Source organism: Arabidopsis lyrata (assembly GCF_000004255.2).
Source record: "Arabidopsis lyrata subsp. lyrata unplaced genomic scaffold ARALYscaffold_8, whole genome shotgun sequence".
In the NCBI taxonomy this organism is placed as follows: Eukaryota; Viridiplantae; Streptophyta; class Magnoliopsida; order Brassicales; family Brassicaceae; genus Arabidopsis; species Arabidopsis lyrata.
In genome coordinates, this window is record NW_003302548.1 from 13,334,703 (window position 1) to 13,354,209 (window position 19,507).

A 19,507-nucleotide genomic window follows, 5' to 3' on the forward strand; every position below is an offset into this window, starting at 1 on the left:
CTTGCATTTATTTGAGATGGAGGGTTTTCTTGCAAAAATTGGTTACTTCGAGGGTTTTTTTGCACAAAACCCTTTATTTTATAAATCGCTATAACATTTATTTAGCTAACGTCGCGTCTCTCGGTATAACTTTTCATAAATTATAATTTTTAATTTTTAATTACCAAAATGTATTTAAATGAGACTGTGACCGTTTAATTAAACCGTTAAAATATTTGTTTTTTTTTGACGAATCATTGCAACTTTTGGTTATGTTTTACAAACCGTTATAATCTTTATTTTATTTGACGAACTTGACGAACCGTTACAACTTTTGGTATATTGCAACATTTCTTTTTTTTAAGAAAACTAAAAAGAAATATATTTACGTTATGTTTTTGAAAAAGTTGCAATCCGAATAAATGTTTTCTACAGTTGCATCTTTTTATCGTAACTCTTAGTAAAACGGTTGCAACCGTTTGTTGAACAATTGCAACATTTAGTTTATTTCACGAACAATTGCAACTTTAAGTTTATTTTATAAATTGTTATAGCATTTAATCATCTACCGTCAGTGTAATTTTCCCTAAATTATTATTTTTAATTACTAAAATGTATTTAATGAGATTGTGACCGTTTAATTGAATTGTTGCAATATTTGGTTTATTTGACGAATCGTTGTAATTTTTGGTTTTGTTTTACGAACTATTATAATATTTAATATATTTGATGAACCATTGCAACATGTGGTATATTTGATGAACAATAACAGCTTTTGGTATATTTGATATCTACGGTCGCGTCTCTCGGTTAAAGTTCATCATATTTTTTAAAAAAATATTTAATTACTAAAATATATTTAAATAAATTGTACCGCCGTTTAATTTAACATAGTAGCATTTGGTTTATTTGACGAACCAATGAACATTTTTGCTTATTTAGCAAACCATTGTAACATTTGGTTTATTTGATGTTCTTTGCATGTGGAAATAGTTTTAGTTTCAAATTAACGTTTTTCTATTCTTAATATAGTACTTAATAAATGCTTGTGAGAGTTTTCTTTATCATAATTTTCGTAATATATATATATATATAGATATATTGATTTATTATTAAATATTTTTTTTCAAAACTGTTACAATTCATTATGACTTTTCATTTGATATGTTTTTTTAAACAAGTTTTTGCAATATTTTCCTCCGCGACATTGCGGGGGTCCTGAGTCCTAATTTAAATAAAAATAATCTTCTAAAAAATCTCTTTAATATTGGTTCTTTGTACCAACATTTCCTTGGACCGGGCAACCAATACAATTTTTTTAATATAAAATTTGAGGTTGACAAAACTTAAATAATTACAAAAATGAAAATTAAAAATTTGACGACTTAAAAATATATTAAAAATCAGAAAATAAATGCTAAGCTGAAGGTTTGTTGGAGAACTTTGTCGTAAGAGGTAAGTCGTTTCCTATACCATTATTTCTAGTGAGATACATGCATGAAGAAGTCTTCATACCAGTCTTTGAAATTCTCATATTAAAGCTTCTTCAAAACAATTATTTCTGTCTTTGAATTTCTCTAGCTCTTACCAAGTTTATGTGACCTAATTAAGAAGATGTAGTATGTTTTATCGTTTTCCAGTGGCACTCCTAGGTCCTAAGTTTTATGTTCCATCAATCATTGTATAGCGTCCTAAGTCCTGCTTCTATTGTAAATGATTGTTTGTTTATAAATAAACACATTACCATAAAAGTGATTAATCATATTAAAAACTTACGGAAATTGACCATAATCGGAAAGTGGACGTTTCAGAAAGCTAGCAAGAGATGACAATTTAATAATAATCATGGACAATGGGGCCAAAACCATTTTTTGTTTCAACACGTCGGTCCAAGAAGTTTCTAAGACCATCTCCAATGTATTTTGCTATTTTTATCATTATCTCTATAATAGTAATAGAGGTGAGTTTCCTCTATTTTTACTTCAATGTGTTCCTCTATTTTTTCTTCTAAAAAAGTTTTAACTCTATTTATAGAGGAAAAAATAGAGATCCTCTATATGTAGAGCAAAAAATAGAGATCTCTATTTTAGAGGTGAGAATAGAGGTGTGTTGGAGAATATTTGCCTCTAAAATAGAGTTTGGAGACAAATATATAGGTGGATTGAAAATGTTTTAAGTATGTCAAAATTTCGTATTGTCTGGCAATCTTTTTTACAAAAGAAAGCAGTCGAAGTTTTCAAAAGCATTGCTCTAGATAACCTTAACATATCTTAAATTTAGACCGACCAAGATTTGGAATCTACCTTTGAACATAAAAATGCTTTACACATCGATGACGTGTATATGTTATAGATAGATTTTGCCTGGATATAGACCCATCAGAAGAAAACAAGTAGATGAATTTATTAGTCTAAGTAAGCAATTAATGCTCTCTCACCTAACAAAGAGCCACGCACATTTAACTCCTAACAATCTTTTTAATATATTTGGTTGAAAATAAATAATAAATAATGCTAATTAATTGTTAGTATATGTTTAATCCTTCGATCAGTACTGTCTTTTGGTACAAATTGTCAACAACTTCTTAAGGAATTTTTAATATTAAGGCGTGTTCTTCAATATTTACATAAGACTAGAGACTTTGGCATTTTTTTTTCCTTCTTTGATATAAACTGAATTTCATAATAGCAACATCAAAACTTTTTATGAAATCACTCATTATAATACTATTTTCGCCCAAATAAGTAAATACTAAATTATGGTATAATAAGATGCTTTTATGTTGGTATAATTACAATTTGACATCAGTTGGATACTTATCTTTCCTTTTATCATAAAACTAAATTCAAGAATGGATTTACTTGAAACTTATATGTGTGTTTTGTTTACTAGATTCTGATTAACTTAGAATTTTCTAACACTTTTTTTGTACTCTGCTGCCATTCAACTTTAAAAATATTGTAAACAAGACTATCGTTTCTTTGGATAAAATTCAACCTAGACATCGACTACCACGCTCGTTAAAGTTTTTGCATCAGTTGAAAATAATGTTTCTTTTAAGTTTATTGATATTTTAATAGTCTTATTAGTCTAAGCGTTCAGATTAATGTATCGAAGTTAATGATTATTATAAGTCATATATACAAGAAAGCAATGCTTGCTAATCAAGAGATAATGATGGTAGTTAAATGTCAATTTTGATTTAGAGCACGCTCGTAGACTTGGTTGCACATGCCATTGCGAAATGTTCTTTGCTTATCCATCTATTAGTTTCATTTTTATGTATGATATTGATGAATCTTGTCCTGATAAGAATTGTGGGCTCTTTCAAATGGTTGAATCTGTTTATCAATATACAATTTTATATGTTTGGAATAATCAGAGAGCTTCGGGCGTAAGGTTTCGGTTCAGAACTTTTTGGTAAAAAAAAAAAAAAACTTTCAACTAACCTTCAATTTTAATATCATTTTCTAAATTTTTATTAGAATTAAGTTGATCTTGACTTAATCATTGTTGAGTTTTTTTCTAGTGTATACTTAAATTACATTCATTGACAGTATCATTTAATTTATAAAATCTAATATTGCGTTAAGCTTTTATGAAAATGATTTTTTTTTAAATTGCTAATTATAATCACTAAGCATATATAAATTTTGTTTTTTAAAAAATCTTCATGGCATTGAACGAGGGCTGGCCCAAAGTGTTTATGGGCTTAAAGCCGAAGAAATTTTGTTTGGTTCATTAACAAACACATTTTTAAATGAACCCAATTCATTCGCCCCTCTTTAATAACCAATCAGAATTTGCCATGTCAGCTGATTAAAAAAATTAAAATTAATATTATTATCAAAATAAAATATTTAAATTAAATTATTAAAAACCCACTCTTTTGTAAATCCAAACCGATATATAACTTCGTTTAAATACAAAATCTAAACCCTAATTTAAACCCAAACCGCCATTTAAACTCATTTAATTGTAAAAAAAAACTAAACCCTAATCGTCTTTTCTAAACCCACACCGACATTTAAACTTGTTTAATTGTAAAATTTAAATCTGTTTATAAACCCAAACCGATATTTAACCTCGTTTAATCATAAAATCTAAACTCTAATCGTACTTACTAAACCCAAACTGATATTTAACCTTGTTTAATTATAAAATCTGAATCCGTTTATAAACTCAAACCGATATTTAACCTCGTTTAATCATAAAATCTAAACTCTGACTTTTTCTAATAAACCCAAACCGAAACATAATTTCGTTTTAGTAGCAAAGTAGATTTTATAATTAAATTAAATTCTTTTATTATTATTAGGTGTCCGATTCTGATTGGCTGAAATAAAAGGGGTGAATATATTGGGGTGAACCCAAGTATTTTTCTTTTTAAAAACTTCATGTACATGAGTCTTCATTCTACTCAAAAAGCTAATGAAAAGTTTATAAATTCTTAACTCTTCCTTGTGTAAAAAAAGGTTGAATAGTATTCTTACATTTGAAAAATGGGAGGGTAGCACTTTAAACTTCGAAAGAATTCCACTAACACTATAAACCATCAAAATAATTTTACTAACACTTTAAACCTCCAAACTAGCTTTCATGTTTACATTGCCATAAAATATGATAGAATAATTAATTTATGTTTAATATAGATTTATTTAATTTAATTTAATTTTTAATTAATTTATTATTTATTATGATTTTACGATTATTAAGAAAAGTAAAAAAAAAAAAAAGTAGATTCCTCTGATACGGAGAATGCTTCATTTTCTGACTAAACTTTGACATTCTTTGGTTTTTATTATTCTATTTAAGCTTCTATTTTACCTCATATTATACATTATTTGGCTATTATTATACTCTAAATTTCTCTTGTGCTTAAGTCTATAGTTTCAAAGGTTTAATTTTGAAATTTCATGGTCGACAAAGAAGGTGAAGTTTTTTTTTTTTTTTTTTTTTTGGCTTTTTTAGATTTTTATTAATTTTAATAAATAATAAAAATAATTTAAATTTCAATGAAATTAAATAAATGTATATTAAACAAATAGAAATTAAAATTTTCATCACTTTTTTATGGCGGGACAAACAGAAAAGGTGGTTTGGAGGTTTAAAGTGTTAATAAAATTATTTTGATGGTTTATAGTGTTAGTGGAATTCTTTCGAGGTTTAAAGTGCTACCTAGTGATACTTTGAAGGTTAGAAATGTGAATTTCCCTTTGAAAAATGATATGCATAGACTTTTACTCTATTGAGTAGGTGAAAATCCAACAAGGTATGAGTTTGTGCACCAAAATATATTTTAAAGATCAACTTTATGCAAGCTGCCGATCTAAATCATGACTCAATCTTTGTTTGGGGATTATGATGTTGGTGTCCTTTTTGATAGTGAAAACTGCAGATTCACTAACAATATGGATGACATTGTACAGAATATTGAGACGAGTATTCGTCGGATTGATGATCGCTATAGAGTTTGTCAGCGGACGAGGGTTTACTGTAGAAACATAAACACTTATTACACCCATCAACATACCCATATCCTTATATTATACAGAATTTGCAATTAAATCAACACATTGGTTAGTCATCCGATTATTTAACTGGAAGAAGGGCGTGACGAACCTTCTTCTACGCGAACAGATCTCATCCATAAACAAATTCTTTAGAAAACTCATCTTTAATCCTCAATAAGCCTAAGCATGTTACTAATTGCCTTGATCAGCTCCTCAAAGATCACACCCTAAAAAGACTAAATTATCCAAGTAGATTGCCATGGCCCAACTTAAGAAAAGAGGAGAAGAGGCCCAATAGAAAGAGGCCTTGTAACTCTAAAATATTTAACCTCCTCTTTTCTGACAATTTTTAACTTTTTTTTTTTCACACCCTAATTAACTTGAACCCTCTCTAGTCTCCGTCTGTACTCTCTCTCTCTCTCTCGGTTGATTAAATAAAAAAAAAATTCCATCGAAGGCAGCGAACACTACTCTCTTTTTTTTTTTTCTGGGGTTTTCTTCTTCTTCTTCTTCTACTTCGTCGTCTTCGTCTCTCTTCTTTCTCTACATACACATACACATACACACAGAGGTATGTATCTATCTATATACTCTCTTTCAGATTCGTATGATTCGTATCTCAGGCTTCTCTTGTTTCCGTTTACGTTATCGTCTCTACTCTCTCTGATCTGGTTTAGATTCTTGGATTCCTTCTTATTGGTTTCTGAAATTGAGTTTTCTCATACTCTTTTTTGTTTTGTAGCTTTTGAAAAAAATAGCGGACGCTGGAGCAGTTAGATGGCGGCCGGGAGATCATCAAGTATGCCGTCACGACTCCGGCAGCTTTTATCCGGCGAAGGTTCTATTGGTCCTTCTATTAGACTCGACGCTGAGCCTGTGAGTTCTTTTGAAAGTTTCTTGCTTCTTTGATTGAATTTTTAATTAGGTTTTCTTCTATTTGGGAAATTTGTTTAATCAACCGTTTTATTGGTCTGCTTAGTGGTCAAACGATCATCAATGATTATTTAGGGTTATTTTCCAGTTTGGTTTAGGCTATGTTGCATAGATATGTTTAATATCTTGTCACTTGTTTTATCTGTACTGGAGTCTAATTGTCCATGGTTTTATCTCCCTTGTGTTAGTCCTGATTGGTAGAATTTGTTAGGGTATATATATGTGTCTTAGTTTGCTTTCATATGAAAAGTTGTTTCTTGCACCTATTGAAGAAACCTTATGTTGCAGTAGAGCCTTCACTGTGTTAATTACTGGGGTTTTTGTTTTCTCATAAGCTTGTTTTGTCTCTAGCATTCCTTTGCAAATTATCATTATACATTTAATGCAATCTTTTTACATTTTATTTACATCCTAGTCCTAACAAGTTTCGCTCTACGTTATCTTGTTTTACAGCCACCTGAAATCAAATCATTCATTGACAAAGTAATCCAGAGTCCATTGTCAGATATTGCTATACCTCTCTCCGGTTTTCGGTGGGAGTACAGTAAGGTAATAATTACGTGACTTTCTCAAAGTTTCAGGTTCTTCTTATGTTCTTTCTTTGTGGTTTCTCACATGATTAAATTATTTCAGGGGAACTTTCATCACTGGAGACCGTTGTTTCTACATTTTGATAAATACTTCAAGACATATTTATCAAATAGGAATGACCTTCTCTTGTCCGATAATATTCTTGAGGATGAGAATCCCTTTCCGAAGCACACAGTACTTCAAATACTTAGGGCAATGCAGATCATTCTGGAAAATTCTCCCAACAAAAGTTCATTTGATGGTTTAGAGGTACGCGAATTTATTGTGAAGGCTGTGATGCATTTCTGAGATCTGTATTGGAGCTCATTAACTTAGATGCTATAATTTCTAGTATTTATTCCAACTTCATTTATGTTGCAGCACTTTAAACTCCTACTTGCTTCTACGGATCCAGAGGTTCTCATTGCAGCTTTGGAAACTCTTTCTGCGCTTGTGAAAATCAGCCCATCTAAGCTCCACAGGAGTGGAAAATTGATTGGATGTGGTTCAGTAAACAGCTTCCTACTCTCTATTGCCCAGGGTTGGGGTAGCAAAGAGGAAGGATTGGGTTTGTATTCTTGTGTTGTCGCTAACGAAAAAAACCAGGAAGAAGGTCTGAGTTTATTTCCTTTGGACGTGGAAAATAATCAGAGTGAAGCAGATTTTCGGATTGGTTCTACTGTTTATTTTGAGTTGCGTGGACACAGTGCCCAGAGAATAGATGATGGTAGAAGTGCTAGTGCTTGTTCAAGGGTGATACAAATTCCTGATTTACACATGAGGAAAGAGGATGATCTAGTGTTAATGAAGCAGTGTATAGAGCTTCACAATGTTCCTACGGAGCTCAGATTCTCTTTACTGACCCGAATTAGATATGCTCATGCTTTTCGTTCTTCCAGAATATGCCGGTTATATAGCAGGATCTGCCTACTTGCATTTATTGTTCTTGTTCAGTCAAGTGATGCTCAAGACGAACTTGCGTCCTTCTTTGCAAATGAACCTGAGTATACAAATGAATTAATCAGAATTGTCAGATCTGAAGAACCAATCCCTGGAACCATTAGAACTCTTGCAATGCTTGCATTGGGAGCGCAATTGGCTGTATACTCGGCCTCTCATGATCGGGCCAGGATTCTAAGCGGATCTAGCATCAGTTTTGCTGTTGGCAACAGAATGATTCTGCTTAACGTGCTTCAGAAAGCTGTGCTATCTTTGAAGATCTCAAGTGATCCATCATCTATTGCTTTTGTAGAGGCTCTACTCCAGTTTTATTTGCTTCACATTGTTTCATCATCGTCGTCTGGAAGCACTATAAGGGGGTCAGGAATGGTTCCCACGTTTCTCCCTCTCTTGGAGTATGCTGATCCAAGCCACATGCATCTTGTATATTTGGCTGTTAAAGCACTACAAAAGCTCATGGATTATAGTAGTTCAGCTGTACCTCTACTCCGGGATCTTGGGGGAGTAGAGCTTTTGTCTCAGAGGTTAGAGGTAGAGGTACATCACATTCTAGGGTTGCCTGTAGAGAACATCAGTGATATGGTAGTTGGTGAATCCTTAAAAATAAATGGTGATCATTTGTTATCCCGAAAGAGACTCATCAAGGTTCTTCTGAAGTCTCTAGGTTCTGCGACGTATACCCCTGGAAATGCTAATAGGTCTCAAAGTTCTCATGAGAGTACTTTGCCTGCCACTTTGTCTTTAATATACAGGAATGCAGATAAATTTGGTGGTGATATTTATTACTCAGCTGTCACAGTGATGAGTGATATAATCCACAAAGACCCCACGTCTCTTACTTCCCTGTTTGAAATGGGCCTCCCTGAAGCATTTTTGTCTTCTGTTGTATCAGGAATACTTCCTTCGTCAAAGGCTCTTGCTTGCATTCCAAATGGATTGGGTGCAATATGTCTCAATAGCAAAGGATTGGAGACAGTAAAAAATACTTTGGCATTGCGCTTCCTTGTCGATGTGTTTACCAGCAAGAAGTATGTTTTAGCTATGAATGAGGCCATTGTTCCGTTTACAAATGCTGTGGAAGAGCTTTTGCGTCATGTTACGTCGCTAAGAGCCACTGGTGTTGAAATCATTATTGAAATTGTGGATAAAATTGCATGCTTTGGAGAGACTGGTTCTTCATCATCATCTGTAGATCTGACTGAAAGTACTGCAATGGAAATGGATTCAGATGTAAAGGAAACTTCTGGTGTCAGTCATGAGCAGTTCATTCAACTCTGCATCTTTCATCTGATAATTCTGCTCCATAGAACAATGGAGAATTCTGAGACATCTCGTCTCTTTGTGGAGAAGTCTGGCATCGAGGCTTTACTTAAGCTTCTTTTACGGCCTAGCATTGCTCAATCCTCTGAAGGGATTTCTATTGCCTTGCATAGCACCATTGTTTTCAAGGGTTTTACGCAACATCACTCTTCTTCTCTTGCTCGTGCCTTTTGCTCTTCTCTTCGCGATCAATTGAGGAAAGCTTTAGAAGGGCTGCAAGATCTTTCAGGGACGTTCTTACTGGATCGAAAACTTTCTCCAAGTTCAGGAATTTTTTCCTCTCTTTTCCTTGTGGAGTTTCTTTTGTTTCTAGCTGCATCAAAGGATAACCGTTGGGTAAGTGCATTGCTTTTGGAGTTTGCAAATGGAAGCAAGGATGTTCTGGAAAATATTGGACACTTGCACCGTGAAATTCTGTGGCAAATAGCTTTTCATGAGGGTGCCACACTTGAAAGTCAAAACGAAAAGGCTAGTTCGTCTCCCGAGTCAGAGAAAGCTGAGTTGGGTATAACTGCAACAGAAGGCCAAAGGTTCAATTCTTTTAGACAGTTCCTTGATCCATCATTTCGGAGGAGGACAGCAGGATGGAGTGCAGAATCTCAATTCTTTGATTTAATAAATCTTTATCGTGATCTTGGGCGTGCATCAACTGGTTTTCAACCAAGACCTATAACTGATGGTCCCTCTAGTTCATCAGACGTTACTGGCAAAAGAGAACATGAAAAAGATGGATCCTATTATACATCTTGCTGTGACATGGTGAGGTCACTATCCTTCCACATCACTTACATATTCCAAGAGTTAGGGAAGGCAATGCTGCTCCCATCTCGTAGGAGAGAAGATACAATCAATGTTTCTCCGTCATCTAAGTTAGTTGCCTCAACGTTTGCTTCAATCTCCCTGGATCACTTAAATTTTGGAGGCCATGAGATTCTTCCTGAGGCATCGGTGTCAACTAAATGTCGCTACCTTGGCAAAGTTGTTGACTTTATCGATGCTATCCTTCTTGACAGGCCTGATTCGTGTAATCCTGTTCTGATTAATTGCTTTTACAGCCGGGGGGTGATTCAGGCGGTTTTGACAACATTTGATGCTACTAGCCAGCTTTTATTCACTATTAATAGGAACCGCTCATCTCCGATGGAGACTGATGATGTTAAGGGAAAGCAAGATGAAAAAGAAGATTCTGATCATGCTTGGATATATGGTCCGCTGGCTAGCTATGGCAAACTCATGGACCATTTGGTCACATCATCATTTATCTTGTCACCATTCACAAAGCACTTGCTTGTTCAACCCGTAGAAAGTGGAAATATTCCATTTCCACAAGATGCTGAGACATTTGTGAAGATTCTCCAGTCCATTGTGTTGAAAGCTGTACTTCCTGTTTGGAGTCATCCACAATTTACCAAATGTAGTTATGATTACGTTACTACACTCATTTCCATCATCAAGCATGTGTACTCTGGAGTTGAACTGAAAAACCTAGGTGGTAGTGGTAGTGCTCGTGTCACAGGTCCACCTCCTAATGAAACAACCATTTCGACAATTGTGGAGATGGGTTTCTCCAGATCCAGAGCAGTAGAAGCCTTGAGACAGGTTGGATCAGACAGCGTTGAGTTGGCAATGGAGTGGCTGTTTTCCCACCCGGAAGAAGTCCCAGAGGATGATGATGATGAGCTTGCTCGTGCTCTTGCCATGTCCCTTGGTAATTCTGAATCTGATACAAAGCAGAATGTTGCAGATGAAACTCAACAACAAATTGAAGCAGAATTGGTCTCACTGCCACCTGTTGAAGAGCTTATAACAACATGTACGAAGCTTTTGCAGATGAAAGAACCCCTTGCTTTTCCTGTTAGAGACTTACTTGTATTGATATGCTCAGAAAACAATGGGGAACACCGATCTGGTGTTATTTCTTGCCTTCTTAGCCGGATTAAGGATTGCTGTCCTGTTTTCGATGACACAAACAACAATCTGCTCTCTGCTCTGTTGCATGTTCTTGCTTTGATTCTACATGAAGATGCAGGTTCACGTGAAGTTGCGCTGAAGGCTGGTATAGTAAGACTTGTATGCGATGTACTTTCAAAGTGGGATTCTGGTAATATTGATAAGGAAAAAGTCAAAGTTCCAAAGTGGGTGACTACAGGATTTCTTGCCATTGATAGGCTGCTACAGGTGGACCAGAAATTAAATACTGAGCTTATAGAGGAGTTGAAAAAGGGTGAGGAGTTGAAAAAGGGTGAGACATCTCTTACCATTGATGAGAGCAAGCAAGAGAAGCTGCAATCTGTTTTTGGCTCCCCACAGCTTGTTGATGTTAACGATCAGAAGAAACTGATTGAGATTGCTTGTACCTGTATCCGGAATCAGCTTCCTTCTGAAACAATGCATGCTGTTCTACAGCTTTGTTCTACATTGACGAGGAAACATTCTGTTGCTGTCTGCTTTCTTGATTTTGGAGGTGTGCAAGCACTACTTTCTCTACCGAGTAATAGTCTCTTTCCAGGGTTTGACAGTGTTGCTGCTAGTATTATCCGCCACGTCCTTGAAGACCCCCAAACGCTTCAGCAAGCCATGGAATCTGAGATAAAGCATGCACTCGCAACACTTTCTAACAGGCACTCAAATCCAAGAATATCTCCACGCAACTTTTTATTGAATGTGAATTCAGTAATTGCTCGGGATCCAGTCACTTTTATCCAGGCCGCTCGTTCAATATGCCAAGTAGAGATGGTTGGTGAAAGACCTTACATCGTATTAGTGAAAGAAAAAGAGAAATCAAAAGAGAAAGAGAAGGATAAAGACAAAGCTGAGAAAGAAAAATCGCAGACCTCTAATGATGAGAAAGTGGCAACTACCCCAGCCCCTGGGAGCACCAAGGCACCTAAAGTTCACCGAAAACCACCCCAGTCCTTCATTTGTGTTGTTGAGCTACTTCTGGATTCTATTTGTACTTTCATTCCTCCTCCAAAAGGCGACATGGTTGAAGGTGATTCAACTTTAGAGGACATGGATATTGATCTTGCCTCTACAAAAGGGAAAGGCAAAGCTGTTGCTGCTACACCTGAAGAAAAGGAAGCTAATTCACAGGATATGTCAGCTTCACTGGCTAAAATGGTTTTCATTCTGAAGCTTTTGAGCGAGATGCTGTTAATGTATTCATCGTCAATCCATATAATACTTCGAAGAGATGCTGAAATTAACAGTCTCAGAGGTCCCCAGCAGAAAAGTGGTCAAGTTGGTGGAATATTTCATCATATTCTTCACAAGTTTATTCCCTACTCAAGGGTGAAAAAGGAAAAGAAATCAGATAGTGATTGGCGGCAAAAGCTAGCAAGTAGAGGTAATCAATTTTTAGTGGGTGCATCTGTTCGATCATCTGAAGCTAGGAAGAGGATATTTTCAGACATTGGCAGTATCTTCAATGACTTCATAGATACGTGCAATGGGTTTAGACCTCCAGTTAATGAAATTCAAATTTTAATTGATCTGTTGAGTGATATGCTCTCAGCTCGGTCACCTACTGGATCACATATATCTTCAGAAGCTTCTGCTACTTTTGTTGATGTTGGATTGGTCAAGTCTCTTACTCGTACTCTTGAAGTGTTGGACTTCGACAATGTAGAATCTCCCAAAGCTGTAACAGGAATCATAAAAGTCTTGGAGTTGGTGACAAAGGAGCATGTCCATTCTGCTGATTCAAACTCGAAGGATGATAATGCGAACAAGTCATCTGATCAAATGCAATCAGGAAGAGGAGATACCATTGTTGTTGCTTCTCAGGCAGTGGAAAGGATGCTTGGGTCCAATCTTGATTCCATGACAGCTGATCATGTGGAAAATTTTGGTGTTTCCAACACCTATGTTGGTTCGGAGGCTCTGACAGATGACATGGAACATGATCAAGACTTGGATGAAGGTTTTGCCCCAGCGGAGGATGATTATATGCAAGATGCAGCTGAGGATGCCAGGGGGCTAGAAAATGGGGTTGGGTCGTTGGGTATAGAATTTGAGATGCACACCCACTCGCAGGAAAATCTTGATGAAGAGGAAGACGAGGAGATGTCTGGCGATGAGGGGGACGAAATAGATGAAGATGAAAACGATAATGAAGAAGAAGATGAGGAGGATAATGACTTGGAAGAAGATGATGTACATCACCTACCTCATCATGACACTGACCAAGATGACCAAGATGATCATGAGCTTGATGATGATGAATTTGAAGAAGAAGTACTGGTTGAAGAAGATGAAGAGGACGACGATGATGAAGATCGGGTAATTCTTAGGTTTGAAGATGGAATCAATGGGCTAAACGTTCTTGATCACTTAGAGGTTCTTAGAGATCATAGATTTTCTGATGAAACACTTCATGTGATGCCTGTTGAAGTCTTTGGCTCGAGACGCCAAGGACGAACAACTTCTATTTACAGCCTTCTCGGCAGAACTAGTGATGGGGCTACTCCTTCACAGCATCCTCTTTTATCGGGATCTGCATCACTTCCAGCGTCGCAAAGTCAGACAGGTTCTCATTTCTATTCTTCGTTCATCACTCCTTTCTGTTATGGTATCTTATGTCATATTTTCTACCATCTTATTATTCTAGTTTAATCGAAACCGCCTTATATAATAATTATGAAATTATCCCTCTTAGTCTTTTGTTTCATTTCTGTTGATCGTCCTACAGAAATAATCTGCTTATCAACCCTTTTTTTTTTTTCTTTTTTCTAGAGAACATGCGTGATCTTGCTGATGGAGGTAGGGATTCCCACAGTAGTTCTTCATCACGGCTAGATGCTATATTCCGATCCTTGAGGAATGGGCGACAGGGGCATCGTTTGAATTTGTGGGCTGATGACAGTCAGCAAATTGTTGGATCTGGTGCGTCTACTGTACCGCAAGGTCTTGAAGATTTGCTTGTATCTCAGTTGAGACGACCCAGCTCTGATAAGCCTCCTGATCAGAATTCTTCACGTTTGGAACACCAATCTCAAGCTGAGAGTGGGCGGTCCGAGGAAGCAACAATCGGACCTGAAATTCCAGCTGAAAATGCCATCGATAATGGAGGTGCCAATGTGTCTGCCCCGTCTGTCGTTTCACTAGATGCATCTACTCAGCCCGATACGCAAGCCACTGCTAATGAATCTGTCTCAAGCCCACAGTCTCAGTCAGTCGAAATGCAATATGATCAAAATGATTCAACTATCCGGGATGTTGAAGCTGTGAGCCAAGAAAGCGGCGGAAGTGGGGCAACCTTAGGGGAAAGCCTTAGGAGTTTGGATGTTGAAATCGGAAGTGCTGATGGTCATGATGATGGTGCCGAAAGGCATGAGATACAGCCAGCTATGCGCTCAAGAAGGGCAAATTTGTCTCTTGTGCCATCTTCAGCTGGACGAGAAGCTTCTCTTTACAGTGTTACTGAGGTTTCTGAGAATTCTGGCCAAGATGCTGAGCAGGATAATCCTCCAGCAGAGCAACCAGTAAACAGGGATGTTAGTTCTGGTTCTATTGATCCTGCATTTTTGGATGCCCTACCAGAGGAACTGCGAGCTGAAGTCCTTTCAGCTCAGCAAGGACAAGTGCCACAACCTTCTACCAATGAACAGCAAAATTCAGGAGATATTGATCCTGAGTTTCTTGCTGCACTTCCTCATGATATCCGAGCTGAAGTTCTGGCACAGCAACAAGCACAAAGGCTTCATCAGTCTCAGGAGCTTGAAGGTCAACCTGTGGAGATGGACACAGTTTCAATAATTGCGACATTTCCTTCTGAGTTGCGAGAAGAGGTAAGAGTATTGCCTTTAAGCGTCATGGTTATGAATAGGATATAAGAATCGGATATAAGTATATCTATCTAATCTTATTTTTTGTATTTAGGTTTTGTTAACGTCATCTGATGCTATTCTTGCAAATCTTACACCTGCACTGGTCGCGGAAGCAAACATGTTGCGTGAAAGGTTTGCTCATCGATACCACAACCGCACACTTTTTGGTATGCATCCAAGACTTCGTAGAGGGGAGCCATCCAGGCGAGGTGAAGGTGTCTTGTCTGGAAATGAGGGGGTTGCTTCTCGTAGGTCTGCTGGAAAGGTTATTGAAACCGATGGAACTCCTCTAGTTAACACTGAGGCACTCCAAGCAATGATCCGCGTTCTTCGCATAGTCCAGGTAGCTACCTAATGCACCTAATGTATCTTTCACAAAATTAAGATATTTAACTGCCATCACTTCGACAATTTACCTATATGTCTTTGATCTGCAGCCTCTATACAAGGGTCCTCTGCAGAGGCTTTTGCTGAATTTATGTTCTCATGGCGAAACAAGGTTTTCCTTAGTTAATACATTCATGGATATGTTGATGCTTGATACAAGGAAGCCTGTTAACTACTCAAGTGTTTCCGAACCACCTTATCGTCTTTATGCATGTCAAAGCAATGTAACATATTCACGTCCTCAGCACTTTGATGGTATGCATTTATTTTAAGCTGAATTCTGACTCGGGATGCCCTTACAATAAACAATGATCTGTATGCTTCTACTGTTTATAAACTATTGAAGCTAGAATTTTTAAGATAATTTTTGTTATTCTGTTTGCAGGGGTTCCTCCTCTAGTGTCTCGACGTGTTCTTGAGACGTTGACATATTTGGCTCGAAATCATATGTACGTAGCCAAGATTCTGCTTCAATCCAGGCTTTCACTGCCTTCCTTGCGAGGTTCGACACCCTCAGACAAGGCACATGGAAAAGCTGTTGTAGTAAGTGATGATTACATAGGCAGTAAGCAGCACGAACCCGAATCTATAGCCTTCGCTTTGCTTCTCAGCCTCCTGAACCAGCCCCTTTATTTGAGAAGTGTGGCTCATCTTGAACAGGTACTCCTTTTCATTTAGTCATATGGTTTAGCTTTGCTTAGTTTTATTAAAATGAACTCAGGGATGGATGTTTTTTCTCATCATTTAATCCAGCTGTTGAACTTACTGGAGGTCATCATTGACAACGCTGAAAGAAAGTCTGATTCAGCTGACAGATCAGATGGGTCTGCCAGTCAGCAACAATCAACACCTCAAGGTTTAGAAGTTGAAAACAATTCAGAAAATCATGATATTATATCTGGCTCTACTGGTACAATAACCAAGCCAATAGATTCATCTGCAAGTTCTTCCACCAGAGCAGATAGTGAATGTGATGTTCAGAGTGTGTTACTGAATCTTCCCCAGTCAGAGCTGTGTCTACTTTGTTCATTACTTGCACGTGAAGGGTATGTCAGATGCTTATCTACGATAACTTCTTACTTTCAATTCTTTGAATCTTTCAATCATATTTATTAGTTTATACATCTTGTCTCACTACTTATTCTGTTCATTCAGTTTGTCGGATAACGCATACACCCTTGTGGCGGAGGTGCTGAAAAAACTTGTGGCAATTGCTCCAAGTCATTGTCATTTGTTTATAACTGAGCTGGCAAATGCAATACAAAACTTGACAAGAACAGCGATGAGTGAACTTCACATGTTCGGTGAAGCAGTGAAAGCTCTGCTAAGTACCACTTCGTCCGATGGATCTGCAATTTTGAGGGTTTTGCAAGCATTAAGCTCCCTCATGGGTTCGTTAATCACAAAAGGGAAAAACCAGCCGCAGAATTCAGAAGAACATGTTGCTGTGCTTTCTCAACTGTCGAACATCAATTCAGCTTTGGAACCTCTGTGGCTTGAGTTAAGCAATTGCATATGCAAAATTGAGGGGCACTCTGAGTCTGCGACTATTACTATATCTCCGTCTTTGAGCTCAACGACAAGGGTAGCTGGAGTAAACCAGTCACTGCCTGCTGGTGCCCAGAACATCTTGCCTTATATAGAGTCATTTTTTGTTACGTCTGAGAAGTTGCATCCATCACAGTCTGGTTCAGGACATGATTTTGGGTTTCCCATGGCTTCTGAAGTTGAGGAACAGCCAAAGGGTTCAGGACCTAGCTCGAAGGTGGATGAGAAGTATGCTTCTTTTATCCGGTTTTCTGAAAGGCACAGGAAACTTCTTAATGCTTTTATCCGACAAAATCCTGCTCTGCTTGAGAAGTCCTTTTCACTCATGCTGAAGGTTCCACGTTTTATTGAATTTGATAATAAACGTGCATACTTCAGATCAAAGATAAAGCACCAGCATGATCATCACCATAGCCCTCTGCGAATCTCTGTGAGAAGAGCATACATTCTTGAAGATTCATATAACCAATTGCGAATGAGGTCAACTCAAGAACTGAAAGGTAGATTGACTGTTCACTTCCAAGGAGAGGAAGGTATTGATGCGGGTGGGCTCACCAGGGAATGGTATCAGCTGCTGTCAAGGGTTATTTTTGACAAAGGTGCTCTTCTGTTCACAACCGTTGGCAATGACTCAACCTTCCAACCAAATCCAAACTCTGTTTACCAGACAGAACACCTCTCCTACTTCAAATTTGTTGGCCGTGTTGTAAGTTTTAGCTTCTTTTTAAGTATGACGTAGAGTTAGTGCTCTGGTTTATGCGTTAATTTCTAATTTGATTTGTCCATGTCCAGGTTGGAAAAGCTCTGTTTGATGGGCAACTCCTTGATGTCCATTTCACTCGTTCGTTTTACAAGCATATCTTGGGAGTTAAGGTTACATACCATGATATTGAAGCCATAGACCCCGATTACTATAAAAACCTGAAATGGATGTTGGAGGTATTTATACTTTTGCGGCAATGAAATAAACTACACTATCAACTATCCTTGTTACTCATCTTTTCTTCCATATGCAGCATGATATTAGTGATGTCCTAGATCTCACTTTTAGCATTGACGCTGATGAGGAAAAACTGATACTCTATGAAAAAACGGAGGTATCTTGTTCAGCCATTTAACACTGTCCTTGAAATAATTGTTGATATTTTTTTCTGAACTTCGAGGTATAAAATGCAGGTAACTGACCATGAACTAATCCCTGGAGGTCGGAACATTAAAGTTACTGAGGAGAATAAGCATCAATATGTTGACCTAGTTGCTGAGCATCGATTAACCACAGCCATCCGCCCTCAGATTAATGCATTCCTGGAAGGGTTTAGTGAACTTATCCTTAGAGATCTAATATCCATTTTCAACGACAAGGAATTGGAGTTATTAATCAGTGGTCTTCCGGATATCGACTGTAAGTTATCTTGTACCAAGAATTCATGGCATTTTCTGTTAGTTTCAAACACAAGAAGTGTTAATGAACTTTTGTTTTGTAATATATATCAGTGGATGACCTGAGGGTGAATACGGAATATTCTGGGTACAGTCCTGGATCCCCCGTTATCCAGTGGTTCTGGGAGGTTGTTCAGGGATTGAGCAAAGAAGACAAAGCCCGTCTATTGCAGTTTGTGACTGGAACCTCGAAGGTAACAAACATATTATATTTCTGTGGCCTTGGGCTAATTATACAGGTTTCCTTGCTAAATAATTATTTGGAGAAACATTAATTCTCCAAGGTTCTCTTTTGAGGTTAAATGGATTTGACAATCTTAAACCATTAGATAATGATAAATGGGAAATGAGTGTTGAGAAAAGTACATGTTTGGTTATCTCTGTCCACTAATATTTTGATATCCAATACAGGTTCCTCTGGAAGGATTTAGTGCCCTTCAAGGAATTTCAGGCGCACAGAAGTTTCAAATCCACAAGGCATATGGAAGCGTTAATCACTTGCCGTCTGCTCATACCTGGTAAAACCTCAATTCTTCTTCCGGTTTTATAAATCCATTCAGTGTAAACATAAAACTTAATATTCAAAGTACTTTTGCAGTTTCAATCAGTTAGATCTACCAGAGTACCCGTCTAAGGAACATCTGCAGGAGAGGCTACTCCTCGCGATCCATGAAGCCAGCGAAGGATTCGGCTTTGGTTAATACAAAGAGTTCCCCCAGATTTTTCGACTACTTTTTCTTGCCTTTTTTTTTTTTTGTTTTGTTTATTTTATATCTTTTGGTAATGACTATGTGAATGAGTAGTATTTTCTGCAATACAATGCTCTTTTATATTATGGGCATAAGAACGATTCTCCAACCCCTTATTGTGACTATTTCTCACTCTCTCTTGTAAAGTTTACTCTTCCTTTCCAAAGAGTAATTCTTTAATATCCCATATCTGATCCCATATACTTTATATTTCAATTTAAATATCTTTAGCTATGAAAACGACGCAAAGCCTTTTTACTATTTATTAAGTACGTCATTG

At 37.0% G+C, this 19,507-nt stretch overlaps 1 protein-coding gene across 1 annotated transcript; it reads left to right on the top strand.

The window, feature by feature from the left end:
• The first annotated feature begins 6,021 nt into the window (after positions 1-6,021).
• On the top strand, positions 6,022-19,414 carry LOC9300083 (E3 ubiquitin-protein ligase UPL1). Its single transcript, XM_002863961.2, has 17 exons — positions 6,022-6,063; positions 6,235-6,368; positions 6,879-6,974; positions 7,059-7,265; positions 7,377-13,803; positions 14,010-15,064; positions 15,156-15,446; positions 15,541-15,745; positions 15,876-16,150; positions 16,244-16,536; positions 16,646-17,744; positions 17,831-17,977; positions 18,055-18,135; positions 18,215-18,440; positions 18,533-18,672; positions 18,890-18,996; positions 19,077-19,414. Exons 2-17 carry the CDS (start codon positions 6,270-6,272, stop codon positions 19,177-19,179), a joined length of 10,851 nt encoding a protein of 3,616 aa, XP_002864007.1. The 5' UTR covers positions 6,022-6,063; positions 6,235-6,269; the 3' UTR covers positions 19,180-19,414.
• The last annotated feature ends 93 nt before the right edge of the window (positions 19,415-19,507 follow it).

What these genes read in the sequence shown, in the direction of transcription:
- LOC9300083 (XM_002863961.2), top strand. Translation starts at nt 6,270, where the DNA reads ATGGCGGCCGGGAGATCATCAAGTATGCCGTCACGACTCCGGCAGCTT. An exon ending in GTGTGGCTCATCTTGAACAG is followed by an intron (nt 16,151 to 16,243) that starts GTACTCCTTTTC and finishes CATTTAATCCAG; the next exon opens with CTGTTGAACTTACTGGAGGT. An exon ending in TTGTGACTGGAACCTCGAAG is followed by an intron (nt 18,673 to 18,889) that starts GTAACAAACATA and finishes TATCCAATACAG; the next exon opens with GTTCCTCTGGAAGGATTTAG.